Source organism: Takifugu rubripes, chromosome 12, assembly GCF_901000725.2.
Source record: "Takifugu rubripes chromosome 12, fTakRub1.2, whole genome shotgun sequence".
In the NCBI taxonomy this organism is placed as follows: Eukaryota; Metazoa; Chordata; class Actinopteri; order Tetraodontiformes; family Tetraodontidae; genus Takifugu; species Takifugu rubripes.
Window position 1 is genome coordinate 11,627,699 of NC_042296.1, and position 20,042 is coordinate 11,647,740.

General features: G+C 44.0%; 5 protein-coding genes across 8 annotated transcripts in view; 3 read left to right on the plus strand and 2 right to left on the minus strand.

Moving 5' to 3' along the window:
- Positions 1–9: 9 nt before the first annotated feature.
- LOC115251762 (uncharacterized protein C6orf62 homolog) lies at positions 10–3,604 on the plus strand. The gene is made up of 5 exons (XM_029845272.1): positions 10–1,437; positions 1,556–1,732; positions 2,005–2,130; positions 2,207–2,341; positions 2,421–3,604. The coding sequence occupies exons 1-5, from the start codon at positions 1,309–1,311 to the stop codon at positions 2,544–2,546; spliced, it is 693 nt and encodes a 230-aa protein (XP_029701132.1). The 5' UTR covers positions 10–1,308; the 3' UTR covers positions 2,547–3,604.
- Positions 3,605–3,696: 92 nt separating this feature from the next.
- LOC115251764 (acyl-coenzyme A thioesterase 13-like) lies at positions 3,697–4,751 on the minus strand. Its single transcript, XM_029845279.1, has 3 exons — positions 4,577–4,751; positions 4,306–4,490; positions 3,697–4,034 (listed from the first exon to the last, which is right to left on the minus strand). Exons 1-3 carry the CDS (start codon positions 4,658–4,660, stop codon positions 3,875–3,877), a joined length of 429 nt encoding a protein of 142 aa, XP_029701139.1. The 5' UTR covers positions 4,661–4,751; the 3' UTR covers positions 3,697–3,874.
- Positions 4,739–7,593, plus strand: LOC101065077 (tyrosyl-DNA phosphodiesterase 2). 4 transcript variants are annotated; one of them, XM_011609462.2, is made up of 7 exons: positions 4,739–4,870; positions 5,359–5,483; positions 5,597–5,746; positions 5,936–6,027; positions 6,242–6,360; positions 6,506–6,676; positions 6,786–7,593. In XM_011609462.2, exons 2-7 carry the CDS (start codon positions 5,389–5,391, stop codon positions 7,065–7,067), a joined length of 909 nt encoding a protein of 302 aa, XP_011607764.2. In that variant the 5' UTR covers positions 4,739–4,870; positions 5,359–5,388; the 3' UTR covers positions 7,068–7,593. The 4 variants fall into 4 exon arrangements, with proteins under 4 accessions (XP_011607764.2, XP_029701104.1, XP_003969421.2 ...); XM_029845244.1 differs by having other exon boundaries at positions 5,602–5,746; XM_003969372.3 differs by lacking the exon at positions 4,739–4,870 and adding an exon at positions 4,924–5,196.
- Positions 7,594–9,432: 1,839 nt separating this feature from the next.
- On the minus strand, positions 9,433–16,295 carry LOC105417211 (transmembrane protein 64). Its single transcript, XM_011609461.2, has 3 exons — positions 14,835–16,295; positions 11,961–12,116; positions 9,433–11,877 (listed from the first exon to the last, which is right to left on the minus strand). Exons 1-3 carry the CDS (start codon positions 15,543–15,545, stop codon positions 11,686–11,688), a joined length of 1,059 nt encoding a protein of 352 aa, XP_011607763.2. The 5' UTR covers positions 15,546–16,295; the 3' UTR covers positions 9,433–11,685.
- Positions 16,296–17,992: 1,697 nt separating this feature from the next.
- Positions 17,993–20,042, plus strand: part of LOC101068306 (N-terminal EF-hand calcium-binding protein 1) — a 35,297-nt gene continuing 33,247 nt past the window's right edge. The window contains exons 1-2 of the mRNA XM_003969303.2: positions 17,993–18,207; positions 19,218–19,242. Of these exons, the coding sequence (XP_003969352.2) occupies positions 18,028–18,207; positions 19,218–19,242 (205 nt within the window). The 5' untranslated portion in view covers positions 17,993–18,027. The remainder of the gene's footprint in view (positions 18,208–19,217; positions 19,243–20,042) is intronic.

Here is a 20,042-nt window from a genome sequence, read left to right on the forward strand (position 1 = left end):
ACAGCCATTTTGATGAGGCCGTGGACGACGAGGTTGTCTGTGTGCCGTTACCACCAGAAAATAATACACCATAAAAACAAACGGAAAAACGTCGGACGACGCGCGGTTAAACATGGGCCCGCCGGCAGACAGAACATGCTACATGTCGACTGAAAGAACGGAGGATTTTGGCTGGATTGTCGATTTATCTTGACATGGCATGCAGTAGGGCGAGTCGGAGGTTGTGACGACTGAAGAAAAGAAGAAAGAAAAGTAGCGAACACCTCGGAACTTCAAACGCGGAGATTTGGTGTAGCCAACGTTTGCTCCACCGTTTCGGCGTTTATCGACGGTTGGCCATTCTCTGTCTCTTGTTTTATGCCGATGTAGTTGTTGACTAGACGTGACGAAGGCAAATTACAACGAGCTAAAATGCTGAGCACAAGCAAAATGAGCCAACCAGCCCCTTAGGTCTGTTGACTTTCACAACACTGGCATTCGCATCGAATCAGACAAGAAAATGTAAAGGCGAGGAAAGATGACTGCGCTAGCTAGCCAACCACGCGTAGGCCTCGATTAAGCCAGTGATTCTTACGATGTAGCTATATTGTTGGATCACTACTAGTTAGTGTTGGAAGAGAATCCCTAGGTTAGCTTGCTAGCTCACTTTAGCTAGTGTGCTAAAAATACGCCCACATCATGAATATCCGCCGTGGCAGCGCCGTGGGCTAAAAGAGTGGCAGCAACAGTCATGGAAATGTCAAAGTAATTCCTGCATTAGTCTTCGATGATCCCCAGTGCCGATATCTCCAGGCATCCACATTTAATTGCTATGTTCGTTTGTCTCCCAACCGTGTCTGTGTCACGCAAATAAGGCAGATTTTACAGAGAAATACAAAATGATCTCGAAATCATCTAAACGATAGACTCTCTTTCTGTGTCGTTAGCGAGTGTATGTTCTAGAAATTCAGTAACGCAGAATAAAAGTTAAATTTGACTTGCTGATAAAATATAAATCTCTAATTTGGACATGTCGATCAAATAGGCTTATTTGGCTCAAAGTTAGTCTTAAAACATGTATTTCTGAACCATTACTTGTCGTCTTAGGGTTTTCGATCATTCCCCTCCACAGCACTGTCCGTTTACAAAATTCGAAAATGGCGTAATGTTGCTTGAGTTCTTTTCCTTTTATTACCTTTCTGTTAGTGGATAATCGGTAATAAACAGATCTGACGCCGAGTTAGTTGTTTCTACATTTGGTTAAATACGCGAGTAGTCAGTGGAGCCAAAACATCCTGCACAAGTGGGAAACAGTATCCAAATCAAACCATGGGGGACCCAACTTCACGAAGAAATCAGACTAGAAATCGACTTCGAGCTCAACTTCGGAAGAAAAGGGAATCTTTGGCTGATCAGTTTGACTTCAAGATTTATATAGCCTTTGTTTTCAAGGAAAAGGTTAGTCACTAAATGCTTTCTTTCCCTCATTTTAGCATTTTAAGTTGCATTTTAGCCTCAGATTTTTTTGATTCTGTGGTGAAAGTACTTTTTACCCCCCCCCCCCTCCTGTTTTCAGAAAAAGAAGTCTGCACTTTTTGAAGTTGCTGAAGTGCTGCCAGTGATGACCAACAATTATGAAGAAAACATCTTACGAGGTGTGCGGGATTCCAGCTACTCTCTTGAGAGTTCTATAGAGCTCCTGCAAAAGGATGTTGTGCAACTACACGCCCCACGGTACCAGTCGATGCGAAGGGTGAGTCCACAGTTACTGACAGAACACTTAATTTGTCAGCGTGATGGGAGCAACGTGATGATGCTCCATATAAAATATGTTCACTGGTGTCTTGACTGATGATTGACAGAAGCATATTTAGTTTACTGTACATATAAAGACTTTGCTTAATTCGAGTCAATATACATTGTAAAAACATTGCATCTGTTTTTGTAGAAATTCTCACATCATTAATTTTGAGTTTAGGGCCTGTGAAATATATTTCACTTTCTTCTTTCTTCTGATTCCTGTAGGATGTCATAGGTTGCACACAGGAGATGGACTTCATCCTTTGGCCTCGCAATGATATTGAGAAGATTGTGTGTCTGCTGTTCTCCAGATGGAAAGGGGCCGATGATGAACCCTACAGGCCTGTTCAGGTCAGGCCCGTCTCCTCGCTTAGTTGTCGCAAACGTTCCCTTCTCAGAGTAAAACAGAAATTTTCTTGACTTGCAGGCCAAGTTTGAATTTCACCATGGCGACTACGAGAAGCAGTGCTTGCACGCTCTGAGTCGGAAGGACAAGGCTGGAACGGTGATGAACAACCCAAGTCAGTCCGTGTTTCTCTTCATGGACAGACAGCACTTACAGGTGAGCGAGTCCCCTGAGGTCGCATCCCTTGCTTCATAGCTCCGTATCCCTGATGGTGCCCTAATGTTGTTTCTCGCAGACTCCGAAAACCAAGGCTACAGTTTTCAAGTTGTGCAGCCTTTGCCTTTACCTGCCCCAGGATCAGCTGACCTGCTGGGGCGTGGGAGGCATAGAGGATCACCTCCGTCCATACATGCCTGATTAAGGCTTCCTGCTCAACTCAGCCACGTGGGGAAAAGCCTTTCCTCTCCCTCCTGCTGAAACCTTCAGAAGCAAAGTGATGTCTTCACCTCCACCCATTTCGTTGCATAAAGATTTGAACTTGTGCTTGGATATCACCTGTTTTTGTTCTCCCCTTCCTGCCCTCAGGCTGATTCAGTTCCATCCTTGTGTTCTTTTTTTCCCCCTCCTCCTCCTCCTCCAGCTCCCAGTGTTCCTCCTCTCTGCCATTTTTGGATTGGTTCCCTTGTCTCTTATTTTTCCACTCCCTTTCATTCCCTCTTAGTCACTCATCCAGTTTTGTTTCTTTGAACCTGCACGAACATTGATATATATATATTTTTTTTGCGTGGTTGGTTGTCTTGGAGCCGCTCTGTCAACAACACCTGTCATTCAAGGAACTCTTTATGTTGCATCAAACCAGAAACAAACATCACACAGGTCTTCACGGTGGTTCTCAGATGGACATGTATATCCTCGTTTCCATAAAGAAAGGATTGTTGAAGATTGTAAAGTCAGTGGGTTTCTAGAGCAACTTAACACAATCTTTTGACCAAGGGACAGGTGAATAGATGTTGAAGTACCTGTACGAGCAACGAAAACAAGATGAACAATATCTGTCGATTCATATGGTGTAGGTATTACTACTTTAACTGCCTTAGTTTCTTTGCTGGACTTTTGAAAATGTTTTGGTGTAATTTGCTTTCCTCTGAAACATGCTAGGCAGGCCTTTGGTGAAATCTTGAACCAACTTAAAATTTTTGTACACAAAGTTGATGCTCATTGGTTTTATGTTAAAGGTTATTGTCACCATTAAAGCCATGCACCGTTTATTCAAGCTACAGAAATCTTATGTTTTATTTGGGTTGTGGATAGCTGAGAAACCAAAATGGTGTTCTATGTAATGATTAACACTTCTAACATGCTAAATGTTTCATTTGACCTACTGAAATTGAATAGGTTGTTGCCATGCCCATTGAATCAAAGTTGGATTTCGCAGGCTTTTTTTTGTCAATTATAACCTCGCTCCTTGTTGATTAATTGTGTTCAGTTGAAAAGGTACAAGGCGTGTCTTTTTTTTCCCTGTCGATTCTTTAATCAGTATCTCAATACAACGCAAATTCTGGAAGCATAACTATGGTCTGTTCTTTTATTTCACATGCATGACATTGTGTTGTTAATGCAGTTTTAAACATCGTTCACAACTGTGGAGGACAGGTACTGGATGTTAACAGCCAGCGAATGGAACAATGTTGTGCAACACTACTCTTGTTTACTTGATGTGATACACCATTAGGCACAACGGGAGGGTGTTCAACTGCTTCCCAGGTGTTTGGTATGTCTTCCCTGGGCTATGAGCTTCCCTGTGACTTTGCTGGTGAGGTCCACTGTGGCGAACGCCAGCGTCCGTCCCTGCTTTAATACTTGGGCGGTGATGAGTACGTCTTCTCCAATTTTTGCGGCATTCATGTAACTGCAAGATATATGAAGGCCTCCTTAAATCACCTGGTTACTGTAAATTACAGCATCAATTCAGGTTCAGTTATTCGTACAACAAAAACACGGTGTCTATCTTTGAAGCCATACTAATATTACACACTAAAGCAAGTAATTCAACAGCCACATTAGTTCAGCATGTGTCTGGAGGGTTTGACCTGCAGTATTTGACATAAAAACACGGAGTTGTGAATGCAACGTCTTCATTAAGCCCCATTCATGACCACCCGAGGCTGTGACGGACTTACGTTATGTTCATATCCACACTGACCCCGGGTGCTCCCCTCTCACTATTCATGATCGCCAGGGTCGAGATGACGTCCACCAGGGTGGCGGTTAACCCGCCGTGCAGCGTCCCCCCCTTGTTGGTGTGCTCCTCTTCGACACGCATCCCACACACCACTTTACCTGCGCTGGTCGACAAGACGTCCACCTGTAAAAGCACATCGCTCTTTAATGCACGGCGATTGTTTAGCAAGTAAAACAACCTGCTTACTGTAATGAAGCGCATGCCCTTACCTTAGTTAAAGTTCTTTCGAAGCCAGAGCCTTCTACCATCACTCTCATGATTTGTTTTATTGTGTTTAAAGAGATCGAGGACATTTTCCCAGCATATAGTTTCTACAATGTCAAACTTGACTTGACGTTCTACCGGAAACTGTTGCGATAGAAATGATGTTCGAAGCTATCTGAATAGTTCCGACTTTCGGTTGGAAAATGAATAACGTGGTCAGACGTTGAACCCGACTACGCGAATCTTCGAAAACTATAGAAACGTTATAATGCTAATATACAACGTAAAGAACGAGACAGGTTTGTCCAATTGTAGTCTCACCAAAGTCTGTTTCATGTTTCCGGAACGTTTTCCTTTATCAGGTTTAGCCATGCGGTTATTAAGAGTGCACCTCAGATCATTTGTTGACATAAAAGATTTTAAAGAATATTTGCGTGTGTTTACGCGCTAGTCTTGTCGTTAAAGTTGCGGTTTCCTAAAGATGGCTTCTACATCTAACTCAGAAACAGCGTCCACTGCTATAGAAGAAAATAGAATTCGACTCTGCGAAGAGTTTGCTAAAATAGCGGAAACCGATGTTGCGGTAGCTCAGTGCTACCTGGCTATGAATGAATGGGAGATGGAGGTAATGTAGTTTTACATACAAAGTATTGGTAGATTTTTTTTAAAAAGTCTACTTTAGAAATCGGGAATAAGTATGGGATTTCTGTAAAGTTCATCAATATGTCATACAACACACAGATGTTTAATTCTTGCTTTGGGAAACTTAACACGTCTCTGTTCACAGAGAGCTCTAAATTCATTCTTTGAAGCTGAAATGGAGAAAGTATTTGAAGTAGAAAATCAAGCAGAGAATGAGGCTTGTCCGAAAACAAAACGACAGAGGTCAGAGGAAAATCCTACAACAGACTGGTATGTTTTTGTTTCTTATCCACACATTATGAGGTATTGGATTAATTTAAAATCTCTATTTGCACACACTAACGTTGAATTTCCATGAATAAGTAGTCCTAAAAAATCTCCAGTATAGATTTGACGGAAAACAGTCCCACATCTTCAGACAAACCATCAGAAGATGATGACAAAAAGCTTTCATTGATCACTTGGAATGTGGATGGACTTGATACAGACAATCTTGCTGACCGGGCCAGAGGCTTGTGCTCTTTTATAGTTCTGTAAGTGTGTTAATAGTCTTTCACTCCTTGATCAAATCACTTGGTAATAAATTTGTGCCACATCAAGTGTGACGTTTCAGAATGGTCTGAGATCAGCTATAAATTATGAATGCAAATGTATGATATATTTGTCACATTTTACTGAGCATCAGATATCTGTGAATTGAGTCTTCCTTTCATGTGCTGTAGATACACTCCAGATGTGGTGTTTTTACAGGAGCTTATTCCTGCTTATGTCCAGTACTTAAAGAAACGGGCTGTCAGCTACCTAATCATTGAAGGTGTGTCTTTTATCTTTTTTGACTTAAACACGGTAAAATGTATTATGCCTCTGAGTGTGTCTGTAATTTATGTTCATGCTTAGTTGTTATTTGTAACCGAGTTTGTGAGAGATTCTAATGTATCTCTTGTGTGTGTGTGTGCGTATGTATCTGTGTTTGGCATGTTTCACAGACTAAATATAACATCTCCCCCTTTTTAATCTGTGCTGCCCAGGTGGTGATGAAGGATACTTCACAGGGATGATGCTGAAGAAAACACGAGTCAAACTTTTAGAGAGTGAGATAGTGACGTACCCCACCACTCAAATGATGAGGAACCTGCTTGTAGCTCAGGTTTGCACTGTTAGAACACACTCACTCTCTTGATCGGAGTTGATTGTTGGCACTAATCAAGTGTGACCGTAATGTTGCAGTTGTGCGTAAAACATCCACGTGTCTCTTGGCAAATGTCATCTGTCTTCCTCAACTTGTGAGCCAGGTGGACTTCAGAGGCCAGAAGCTGTGTCTGATGACATCCCACCTGGAGAGTTGTAAAGGTCATGCCGAGGAGAGGATGAAGCAGCTGCGTGTTGTAATGCAGCGCATGAGAGACGCAGCAGAAGATGTCACCGTCCTGTTTGGAGGTGATACAAACCTAAGGGACCCTGAGGTGAGACCTTTATTATTGTCCTTTAATATTGAGTTGAAACCATGTTTTTACCTTTGAAATATAGTAGTCCTTCTACGTACTGCTGATTTCAATGTGGGCTCCACAACAGGTGACCAAGGTGGGTCTTCCCCCAAACGTCTGTGACGTGTGGGAGCAACTCGGCAAACAGGAGCACTGTCGCTACACGTGGGACACAAAAGCCAACAGCAACAAAACCGTTCCTTATGTCAGTCGTTGTCGCTTTGACCGGGTCTACTTCCGCCCAGCCACCACGGATGGTGTTCCCCGTCTGGCCCCAGATCACATGGCTCTGGTCGGACTGGAAAAGCTGGACTGTGGACGCTACACGAGTGATCACTGGGGAATCTACTGTAGCTTTTCTGTTGGGTAGAAAGTTAACTGCAGTTGATAACAGTTTATCTGGCCTTATCTGAGGTTGCTGTGTTTTTATTTTTGACTAGGACAGTTGTTTATTTCTTTGTCCTCCTCTAAATTTAAACAGCTAAATAAACTACCAATAAATATTACACAGCTTTGTGGTTAAATTTAGTGTGCGTGTTTGAGAGGGTTAGCCCTGATCAGTCAGTGCTTCATAAACACGTAATCGTTTTTTGTTCTCTCTTTTGTTCAGGAGTTCAGATATTTTTTTGTCAAAAACTAAAATGTGGTCATTTGCTAATCCAGTAACAGTGGTGGGGAAAGCACAGCTCACTGGCCATGACTTACTGAAAAGGAATTTGGTTGTGTGAGTACACAGTGCTGATCACTAATGTTCAGATTTAATCCTGGTTTTTCTGTCAGGAGTCCCTGGATTGTTATACAGCAGCAAAATTGGTTCTGTGAGCAATGTTTCTGATTTACCTCTGACATGTGATATGACAATAAAGTTGAATCAAATATCATCTAACCTAAACTGACCTGACCTTTGTCAACGTTGTCAATCAATGACGTAATGTCGAGCAGTGGCCACTAGAGGTCGACATGAGTCTGTGTTCATTGTAACTTCATTGAGAGGTTTTTAATGACATGATTACAGCCGATTAGTGGCTACTTACAGAAAAATAAACTTTACTCTCTGCATATTTTTTTTTTACCAACAGATTCATTAAAAGTGCATCCAAGAGTTTAGTTTGCATTTATGTTGGTTGTTTAGAAATCAGTTTGACAGAGTAAAGCACATTTACCAGTCTGATCCGGATGTAACCTCCTTCTAAACCACCTCCCTCTGTTTAATGCATACGTCTAATTTAAGGTGTGTTCTCATGTTTGCTCAACATGCACAGGGCTCCTTTTGTTGCAGCAGCCACCCAGAGGAAAAAAAACAAAAAGAGCTGACCTTAGGAAAGGACACACATGTGACTCTTCCCTGGAAGCAGGCATCATCAGAACAGGCCTCCCTCCCTCATTTGTCCCCCACCGACTGGTTTCTGATTAAGGACACGTCAGCCGAGTCTGCCCAGCACTGACGGATCCATGCAAGCCAAAAATATCAGCCAAGCTTTTATTATTCTATGTTTTTTATTCCTTTTATTTTTGAAGAACCCTTTTTTAAATTTCAGCTCAACAAACATTTGATCATTTGGCTGAGTTGTATTTTAATGTGTTATCTTTTAAAAGGTTTTCTCACCAATAAGCAAAGGAGTTGGTAGTTCAGTCTGTTGGGAACTGGGCTGAGAAGCAGAGGGTTCTTGGTTCAAGCCCCAATTTCAGACAAATATAAAAGGTGTTTGGGCAGTAGGCCAAGCACTGCTGAAGTACCTGTGAGCAAGGTGCCAAACCCACAAATGTCCTGGGGCTGACCCTCCCCATGACCCAGAAAGGGTTAAGGCAGTTAAGAAGACAAGATTAAAAATCAAATGCATTACAATAAACTCAAAGAAGTGACCTTTCAACTTTTAGTCGACGTGTTGTCACGTCGATTCCCTGACAAACTGGGAGATAAAAACTAAAATTCTAAGTTAAGGGGTAAAGTTCTGCGCTGAAAACACAGCGATGAGAGGTGGAGCGCTGCAGACGCCCCCACAACTGTTCCGCATACTTTCCCAGAGGAGCGTAGAGGTCACGTTACAGACGGAGGTAACAGCTGTCTGGGCCAGAGAGGGGTCGAGGGCATCGGCCGGCAGCATCCTTCCGGGGCCGAACAGACGAGCGGCAGCAAAATCACCACCGATGTCCTTCAGTGCGAGTCTGACGCGCACGTTTAGATTGACATGTCAACAGAGCAACACTGTCCTGCGAGCAGAGTTGCTCTGGATGTTGCCAACCGCTGTCCTGCCCCTGCACAGATAGCTTATCACAGGCGAGTGGCGCCCCGCCGCCCCCCCCGCCCGTCCATCACTCCTTCCTTGCAACATTGCTGTGACAACCTGCGCCAGAAGGCAGCGTGATTCCTGCGCAGGGAGCAGCTCCTGCTGCATTTTTGATGACAGACGGCGGCTCAGAACCCTGCAAGATAAGAGAAACCTGCCAGGACCCAGGAGGGGTCGAAGGGGCTGAGGGAAGAAGTTTTCACGTCCTGACGGCGGCGAAGTTTAATTAGAAAATGAGAGTATAAATATTACATAAAGTGTCAATATTGCATAAAGTGTCCTGGGATGTTACTCATTAAACAGCTGCAGTCAGGACCAAGAAAAAATGACATAAAATAGAATATTTTCCAAATATTCTTCTTCCTATAAATCGGGATCAGTTTTAATAAATCAGCACAGGCTTAAAATGTAACCGATTTTTATGGCTTAAAAACACACAAAGCACTTGGTAGCAAAGTTGGACAGGTTTGTTTTATTTTCCTCTTTCATAAATAACACTGAACAAGAATTGTACAGTGATAAATATCATTTTTTTTATACACTGTAAAATTCTCTCTATTACAAAATACAGCATATGTGTAATGCACTTAATACAGATGGGAAGTATTGCATTTCACGGCACCAAACTCGACCCCCGATCTCTCGATTTAACGTCGCGTTCTAACAGTCCGGGTCTCTGAGATGGTGTCAGTGAAATAATCTTCCCTTTGGAATCAGTTGTTGCATAACTATATCTAAGTTAGGTCGAGCCCATCCGGGAAGAACCAAAGCTTCCCCCCTCCACAATCCCAACTTTCCCAAATCTATGCGGAGTAAAACGTGAAAGGTGTAATATCGTACCTTAACTCCCACGTTTGGGTCAAAAAGCTTCCTCTTATCCCGCTTTGTTTAGAGGGTGGAGACGTTCTCTCTAATCATTTACTACTGACAGGTGTATTTACAACACTTCCTCTGATGGAAGCCAGAGCCAACGTCCATCCCTTAGCCAGACGCCGTAAAGGGGCAGAATAGCGGGAAAAGCGTGCCCCCCTCCCCGTGTGAGCTCGAAATTTAAGCACGAAACACTGAACAACCCAAAAGGTTTTAAGGGATCTCCGACAACGGCGCTAAAATCTGTGGCGGCGAGGAAAGGGAAGGTTAACCACTGTTAAACGGGGACGTCGATACGTGACTACGGATCAACCAACTGGGTTTTTGTAAGAGAGCGAACCGTTAATCACTAGTAAAGAGTTATTCCAAACACGCTGGGGGATTTTTTTTGTTTTTGCTATGACCTTATTGCTAAATTTACACAGAAAAGGGGCTCTTTAAACCAAGATCATCTTAATTCCAACTATATTACTATCAATTCTACTGTTCTGGGGGAGGAATGACCGCACGGATGCAGAACAACTGTAAAGTTGATTTCCCAAAACCAAAAGCTGGATTCCACAAAATTTGGCGAAATCAAATCAGAATTCCAAAACAGGCAAATGTGAAAGAGGGAAAGAAAAAGGGAATATTCCATCAAGGAGCCCTTAATTATTATTTTTTCTGAGGAGCAGCATCACAATAATTCATGTAAAAAATAAAATGCATTATCACATTCAACACTTGTGTCCATGTTGTGTCTGATTGTCGCCACCTCGAACAGAACGTTGCAGTGAACTGTGCAAAGAAACCTACAGCGAGAGAGCTGTTGCCTTGAATTACGAGAGGGAAAACGTCAACGTTCACAGACCGTTTCTAGAGCCACCAGCAAAACGATGTAGTAAAATAAGTCACAGATAGGGGCCACGGCCGTGGCGTCTGGTTGTATCAAAGTATGGCACATAAGAAAGAAGAGCCCCTCCACGTCACAGAGCCGCCTGAGCCAACCGTTAAACAGAGTTAATCATTAGTTTGGCTTCAGCACTTAATATGACATTCATGTCATTTCACTGCCAATATCAAAGTAAAAAAAAAAAAACACCCAGAAAGTAAACATTAAAAATAATAATAAAAACCCTACAACCTAATAAAATGCATAAATTAAACATTTCCAGGAAAGCAGGACAGCGTGGGAATATTCCTGGAACACAACATGGCCACCGCATCTCTGCCCCCCCCCCCCCAGCTGTGAAATCTGCCTCCCGACTCCAGCTGCTCTTATCAAAACCGCAGAAGCCCTCAAATAAGTTCCAGAAGGTCAAAAACATGCAGCAAGAGCAGCTGGTAATGCTCCAGTCCAATAAGGAGACGACGAACTGGAACACAAAAATCCAAACAGATAAAGATTAAAATGTTAGTAATGCCCTTGTCAGCGTCTCGGGGTGCAACAGAAGAGATGCAAAACAAAATAAAGGTGCATAGGTCGGCATTTGTTTGACACTGAAATAAAAAAAAAAACAAGCCTTGGTTCTATAGAAAAGCTCCAGATTGCACATTCATCATTCATAGCGTGAGCCGGCGCCGCTGTTTTCTCCGTCTACGACTCGGCCGCTACCAACATCCCATAACGCCGCCCTCGCATCTTATTGACATCTCGTGTAACGTTTAAGTACCTTAATGAAAAGCGATTAAGCAAAACCTCCCAAACAGATACAAGAGAAACTGCTCCCATCAGCATCCTTGAGTTAAAGGTGCACGCTTGAGAGGTAATCTGTCAGGGCGGGGCGGGGGGGGGGGGGGGGGGGGGGGGTCTGTCCACGAGTCCGTGCAGCCCCGTCGCCCCGCCGGCGTTCAGACCACATTGATGCAGTTTCCGCTGCCCGCCATCGTCCTCTTGCTGCAGTAGGTGAAGCCGCCGTGGTTGGAGGAGGAGCCGTTCATACGCGAAGACTTGAGCTCCATCTGACAGGCGGCGATGGCTGCGTTCAGCTCCACCTGAGCCCGGTGCACGACGTAGAACATCAGGCCGATGCTGATGACAATCTGTAGGGGGACAAGGCAAGGGAGCGTCTGGAGGTGACGGCGCAGGAGCTTAAAAAGTGGGTGTTCGGGCAGCGTTAGCCCACCTGCAGGGTGAACACAAAGTAGCCGCTGACGTTCTGCTCGGCGATGACGTCCTCCATGGTGCGGAGCGTGGTGCCCAGATAGGAGTTGAGAAGCTGAGTGGGCAGCAGGCCCACCGAGGAGGCCACCAGGTAGTTTGGCAAAGACACGTCTGTGATCTTATAACAGAGACACGACCTCAGACAAGTGAAAGAACCCACAAATATGGCAAAAGCAGTGTGGAAATTCACCAACTGCGTGATGACCCCGCCAACGTTTCAGATGCAAACACATCACTTTTACTCTGAGTTTCTAGTCGGCCAACGCCTCCATTTCACTTAGATTTCACATGAAGGCCCTCAGCGGCTAAACAAAGCGTTAATAATCATTAATGTCACTGTCGTTGGGCCAGTTTAGATGATTCATTCCTGCTGCTGAGTCCATGTCAGCCCGCGACCTTGACTCGCTGATACAGATAAACAAGCCTTTCTCCTTGAAAAATTAATCCTGATGTGTCTCCGCTGTGTGTCAACACGGTCCGAGCGCCTTCAGCTGATTCCAGACATGTCACGCCGCCACGTGAGCGCGCAGCGATCGACCCAGAGTGGCGAATTCCTCCCTAAATTAAACAGGATGAAGGAATTTCTGACTATCTGAAGGGAACTAACTGTTTACTCACTGAGGTTCCACTAGTTTTCCTGGATGCCTACGAATTTAATTAGTGCGTCGTTGTGGGAGAGGGGCGGGGTCGGAATATTGCTGCAATAACATACACACGGAGATCCGAACATGCTGAACGCATCGTTTTCACAGAGGGTTCGCGGAGCGGTTCTGTTCCTTTCGCCAACGACTGCAGCCTGTGTGTGGTTTTAGGTTACGCACTCGGACGCAGCACCATCCACTTCAGCAGGAAGAGTTCGGAGGGCCGGGCTGAGGTGTGGGCGCGCTGAAATGGAACCTCGCTGACACAAAGGTGTTTATCAAGGGCAGAGCAGCACAACCGGTCGCACCGTTGAGTTCTGATACTAATAAAGAGAGGCTGAACGGGGCAAATTGAGGCTCCGCGCTCTAATATTCAACTATTTAATCCAGCCGCTGGCATTCAGTTCATTCTTTTTATCTATATTTCCTATAATAACAGTGCTCTCTGCAGACTGAAGGTTTTTATGATATGGTGTTTAGATTAAGAGTGACTTCACAATAAAAAGTCCTAAGATGCAGAATGACCTTGCCTACGTTTGGATCTGTGGCCATGAAACTCAGCTCTAACAGAGGCTGAATCTTTGACCCCGCAGTTACGCAATCGCCCGGACATGTGCAAAACCACGTTGTGATGGAGCTGTGGCGCACGCAGACATGCAAGACGACGAGTGGTGAAACACTGCAGGGCCGGGGGGGGTGACGGTGATGCCAGAGAGCAGAGAGGCAATCAGCTGCATTCCTGTCAGAAGGCACAGTTCAACCCGTTTTTCCTGGTGTGACACAAGTAAAACTGAGCTGATCTGTCATCTGCATGTCAAACACAGGCCTGATTTAAGGTTATAAAACAGAAACAATAGCACGATTGCACGTGTGAGGAAAGACGCGCGCACCGAAACTGAAGAGCAACATAAAAACACCGATAAACCAATGAGCTGAAGACAGTGGATCAACGCTTAAAACGCTCGCGTCTGGCGCAACGTCGGTGCTGCTGGCGGGTAATGACCCGGGGCAGCTGCAAAGGCAACATTCTGCCCGTAGTTTCAAACACGCGCTGACGTACAGGAACATTTCAACCTTTAGTCGCCAAACAAGCCCCCGACCATTAAGCTGATAGAGTGAACCAGCCAGTCAGGCAAAGAAGTACCATCTGCTGGATGTGTAAAGTGCTGTGGGGGTGTGTGTGGGGGAGGGGGGGCTTTTACACAGGTGAATAGCATCTAACTAATGCAATCGCTGTTCCCCAGCAGAACAAATGTTCTCACACTCAAGCTTCATTCCTGGATCAGAAGTGAAACATAATTATTCATCTATAAAGGCATCAATGAAAAGATTTGGTGGTGTAAAGCTGTTCAAAACTGACGCCTCGCATTTCCTGGTAGGTGAAACAGTCTAACTCAGTACTGAACCAGGAAGTTGGACAACTCCTGGTTTAAGAAGGGTAATGACATGTGGGTGACAGTGTGCTCTGGTATTTAGGTTTAACCACACAGGTGGAGACACGGAGAATGGTAATAAATCAGGTATAAAGTAGGTACAAAGAATGAGGCTCAGCTGGAGAAGAGCTGGGAGGAATATTGAGACTTAGCGTAGCTCCAAAGTCCAAACCCTTAACAAATAAAACACACAAACCTTTTGACAGTAACGTCTCTAATGTTAGAAGCTCTTTACCATGATATAACCTGGGTGGTTAACGAACTATAAATCCCATTTTTCTTTATCCTGGTTTCAATAATAATCAATAAATATATGACATATTCTTTATAACAGTCAGGTTATTCAACAAGACATGCAGTTATTCATATTAAGTTGTCTTCATGGAATAAAAAACATTTTCTGTTTTAATGCTTCCACCCTCAAGTTTTCTCTCTGGGTCTTTTTTTAGTGGCATTAAAACCACAAGTAGAAACTGAGAAGTGCAGTGATGCGAGCAGGCCGACAATGATGCTAAGTGCCACATTCAGCATCATTTGTAGCTCTTTCTCAGTTTCCTCAAGGCTTTGACATATGGAGGTTTTTGCTGAGAGCCACCAGCTGCACAGAAATAGAAAGAAAATCTGTTGGCTTCTGCCTGGAGCCTCAAATGAACCGGTGCTGAAGTTCACTGTCCCTTCATTTAAAGACAAGGGAATGTCTAACGAAAGCATCACATCAAAGCATCACATCAAAGCATCACATCAAAAAAACTCCATACTCACCGAGAAGACTGCATTTTGCAACCCAAAAGGTATCGGAGTAAGTCTTGCTAAGGCCACAACTTTGAGTCCGCTGCCTCCTTCCACCACTCGTATGACGGCACTGAGCTGTTCACTGTTCCCCACTTTATTCAGGACCCAGTCACTTAATAGACGCTTACACACCAGGTGTGCCACAAAGGTCCCTATCAACACCCCCACCATGACCAGCCCCATTCCCAGAACAAAGCCGTAGAGGTATCCCGCTGCAACGTTGAGAACAATATATCCCCATCCACACGGGAAGGAGACAATAATCAAACCCACTATAAACAGCAGGGCTCCAACCAGGCTGTCCAAGCTCTCCACCCAGAGCAGGAGGTCCTTGAGGTATTGTCGCACCAGGGCGACGGAGGAGAAGCAGACGGCGGTCAGGATGCAGGCCAGCAGGGCGCTCTTGAAGCAAAAGGTGCTGATGCAACACGGGTGCCTGAAGTCTCCACTGCTGCTGAAGGTTGTCCCTCCTGTGGAGGCGCTGGGCTCGGTGTCGACATCGGGCTTCCCTCCGCTTGTCCCCGTCTCCTCAAAGCCGCTGCAGATCAGGATGTCCAGCTTGTCACAGTCCTCCGTGGCGGTCCTCTGCAGCCAGCGGTTCAGCTGAATCTCAGCCTTGCCCACAGCGTGTTTGAGAAGCTTGGTGAACAGCTGCGCAGTCGTGGACCCGGACATAGACATGTTGGCCCCCAAAATAATTGCAAAAAGGGACTCACGGGAACAGTCCGACGGGCTCGCAGCTGGGGTGAGGACAATTGTCTAGTGCATGCCTTTAGACAGCAATTGGAACTCCAGAACCTCGGGGAGAATAGCTTGAGAGGTGGCGTCTTCCAGTTTATATCTTCATTGCACCGCGCCTATCTTGGATATGCTGGTTGGCCAGTGTGCCGTGTCAATGGTTGTAAAGTGCCGGTCGTGTAGTGTCTTCCTGAAATCCTCGCCATGTTCGACGATCGTCCCTGAGCTCACGGCAACGAATGGCGGCAACGGATGGAACGGATGGAGCCGTCGGCGCAGATGAGCGGTTACCACGAGTCCCCAGTCCTCAGTAGGACACAGAGCGAACGGACATCAAGCCTTTCGCCCAACATTTCCAGGCGGTTTAGAGCACAAGCTAACGTCCCTGCACGGCTAACTTACCGTGGGCTTGAGCCTGACTTAAAAACACCGCCAGCCTGGATAAAGTCCACCGATGCATTTCAGATAGCGCGGTCGCTGGCCTCCTCGTCGCCTCCTTCCGCGCAACAGAACGTCCAACTAGACCTGGAACGAGCCAAACCAGTTAGTTCTGTCCGCGCTGGCTGGGTGGTGCGCTGCTCCCGTTCCTTCCAGAGCGTTTTACGCAGACGTTTGTTGCGCTGCTGTGGTCGAGCCTCTCATACCGACCACTGTTTGTGTCCCAGAATGCCAAGTGAGTCCAAGTCACCTGACCGGGGCCAGGCGCCCGGAGCCAATCAGAGCGCTCCACCAGACAACGCGAGATTCCGCGAGGTTTCCGGACAAATTCGGTTTGTTTTGGACTTGGTGCTGTAATCACCTGCGCTGCCACATAAGCACTCATGGTCGCGTCAAAGTAGCGGTTGCCTAGTTGAGTTTTAACTTCTGAACAAAAAAGGGCTTTCATTCAATCAAATCACGTACACTTACAGAAACTAATACTTTTTTCATAACGTTAAAGTATTTGAAAATACTTTTGTGCCTGGCAAATTTCCTTTTTCCACTGTTGAGAAGGAAAATATTGAAATAAATATCGATATAAGACAGCATCGATGAGATAAAATGATTATATTACACTTTATATTGATCTGGAAATTAGAATTTTCTTATGGTGCAGTAATTTCATGTTCTTAAATAAACCAATTTCACAATGCTCCCTGAAAATAGAATCTACATATAATATACTAACATATGTATTATTAAGATTAATCTTTTTTGGGAATCTGTGCTATGTAATTGTCTTATATAGTCATGTGGTTTTTAATCACAGAATAACACTGAGCAGTAGTGTTTTATGAAAGTCGTGCACTGTTTGATATCACTTGAAGTGCAGCAGAATTCTTTTTAATATATATTACAGAAGTATAACCTTGTAATACATTTGTGCATGTATATATATTTGTATTTCAAAGTTCACTATTTGTGCATTTCTCACAATGTCTTTCCCATCTGGAGGAAAAGAAACTTGCTCTTTCACAGCTGGAATCAGTCTCAGCAAGGACACGTGGATTCCGCTGAAATGGACAAAAGGAATATCCATGTGGTTGATTAGCTGTGGTTGATTCAGATCCAGGAAACTTAAGTCACTGAAATGCATTTTTCAAACTTCTCACTTCTTCTGTCACACGCATCCATGCAGTCAAACTAAGGGAATATAGTCCCATTTCAACTTGATATCGTATCAAATATTTTCAGCCATTAATAGAGTTATAAGATCTAAGACGAGCAGCCCAGGAACAGCAAAAGTCTTGTCATTTGGCTGCTAATATTATTATTATAAAACCAACTTCTACCAATGGATGATGTGATACTACAGTTGTCCACTAGATGGCGGTGCGGCGCAAAGTAACTGTAGTTTGTTCATAAAACACAATGTTAAATTCTACCGCCTATTTGTTAGAAATGAACAATTTCTTTTCAGAATTCCACTTACGCAGTCAAAACTTTTAAAACATAGCTTTGATTTTGGGTAAAATTTGGTGTAGTAGTGTATTTTTATAGCTTTATTTGACATAGGAAGTGATTATTTCAAATAAATTCACCTATATTATATAAATTCAATCAAAAGGAGAGATCTCGATTTGACTATTTATCAATAATAATTCAAATTTGTAAGTCATTTTCTCGACAGAATTATTTAATCTTACAGCCGATTTACAACCATGACGTGATTTTATTTTTTATTTTTTAACGAATATAAAAGTCCACTAGTCTAAGTTAGTTAACCCGTTACAGGAAGTTTTGTGCGTTCCTTCAAGATAAAGGTACGCAAATTCAAAACTATGTACGCAGGGTCCAATTAATGCCTATAAATTGATACACCTCTACTTTTACCTTCAAAATAAATATAAAAATATTGTTTACGTGGATATTGGGACTGTAATTGGGTGATTTATGACGGTTGGGATCCGGAAGTTGACTCCTCTGTAAAAGCTGCGTGACGGTGATGTCGCGCCTGTCAGATGAGTGCGGGACCGATCAGAAGCCCGAACCTCTCACATTCCTGCAGTTGGACACGAGAGGAGCCACATTGGAAAGGATGGATTGTTCAGAGGAGCCTCCGTGTGTCTCTGAGGAGCCCATCGCTCAGCTGGAGCTAAAAAAGGGAATGTCAATTTTCATTGATGTAAGTAGAACAATATCACACCCTCATCCAGACTTTAAGAACTGCCTTCATCTGCATGATGACGTCCTCACCTGGGGAACCATTTGGACGCTATTTAATGATTTTGTGATGCCAAAAACCACCGAAAGCCTTTAATGCTTTTATTATGTTCTTTTAAAGGGGTGGTTTTAATGTGCCCTTTTAAATTTCGTTTGTTCGAGATGTGGTATCAGTTGGATCATAAGTCATCCTCCAATGTGGCTCCTTGTTGTTCCTCGACAAGGCTGACCTTTCATTTAGATTCATGGTGTGAAGGTGTCAGGGGATGGCCGTCCATCTTTATGTCGCTGGAATCCAACCCTGAATGGACGTTATAAGAAAAGGAGCCTGTTCATATCACTAGAGTTAGGCAGTAATTATAGCAGTCCGGAGCATTTATTTAAAATATTCAGCAACAGATGAAGCCCCGTCTCCGTGGAAGAGCGTTCCCTCCCGTTTATCTGCCGTAGACCCACCACTTAATTACATTCTGCTCGTTCCTCCACTCTTTCATTGCTTGTGATGTCTTAGCCCTGAACCTGTTTCCTGCCGTCCCTCCCCGGAGCGCAGAAAGATGCATAAATGAGTTGTTCAAGGTGGAGTGGCATTTCCACCACATCAGATGTTCCACCTACATGGAAAAGGTTCAACATTTTTCAGTCTCACTGTTCAATCAGAAATATAGAGCCACAAAGACTGAGGCGGAGGAGATGTTGTGGTTCAGAGAGGGAGGAAGAAGTGATGGATTCACATGAAAATGAGCACGGTGCCACGAGCCAAGTTGTGCTGTTGCCTTGCTATTTTACAATGCAGATAAAAGTTTTAGCCGCTGGGCCGGTTCCACCCTTTCAGTGCTGCCCTTTCATCTCCTCTGGACTCTGGAAACCCACTATCAATAATTTAATGGTGCTGTCCTCTCGAGCGGGTGATCGATGATCCCGGCACTTATGCTTGATGATGTGATACTATTTTTGTGTGTCATTTTCTTGCAGATTTTACGGAGAGCTGACAAAAACGGTAAATATTGCAGGAGAGCTGCTCCCTCGCACCCGCACCAGCACAGCCCCGCCACTCAGTCTCGTGTGCCAAAGCAAATGGACTTTCTCAATGAAATTCTGATCATGACTGCGTGCTTGCAGGCTTATAAGCTTTTTCCAACGGTTTCCATGGAAACAGGAAATTGACCATGCCCACCGAGGTTCGGTTTCCGGACAATAATGAAGCAAAACACATAAAATTGGTCCCGGTCGGACATTTTTGTCCAGGGAGCTCCCATTTAAAGGTGTGTGCCTGAAAGTCCAGAGGAAAATCGGCTGCTATGGTTCATATTCGGATAATGTGACACACAAATCTGGAAAACATGCACCTTTAATCAAAGCATCTTGATCTTTCATCCATAAAGCAACGTAACAAACCCAGAACAACCTTTCTGATATGCTAATCAATTGGCATCTTTTGGTATTTTGTGTTTGGAGATTAAATCTTAAAATAACACATTCGTCGCTGTTCATTCATTCCCACAGGAATTTTGACATCTCCTAAATTTAAGCATCCAGTTTATTTATCCAGTGCTGTGATCTCAAATCCTCAAATCCATTTTTACAGATATATCATTTATTTGTGGATGTATCTTTGTTTTACTTTATTTTTTTCTCATTTATGGCAAACCTTTGACTTTAAACTAGAATAAACTAGAGGATTATTCAATATTATAGGTTTTCCTCTTCCTTTTCACCATGCAACAGCCACCAGCATAAGAAAACATCAAATGAACGCATAATGAAACGATTTCTAAATCAGGTAGATGAGCTCTGACA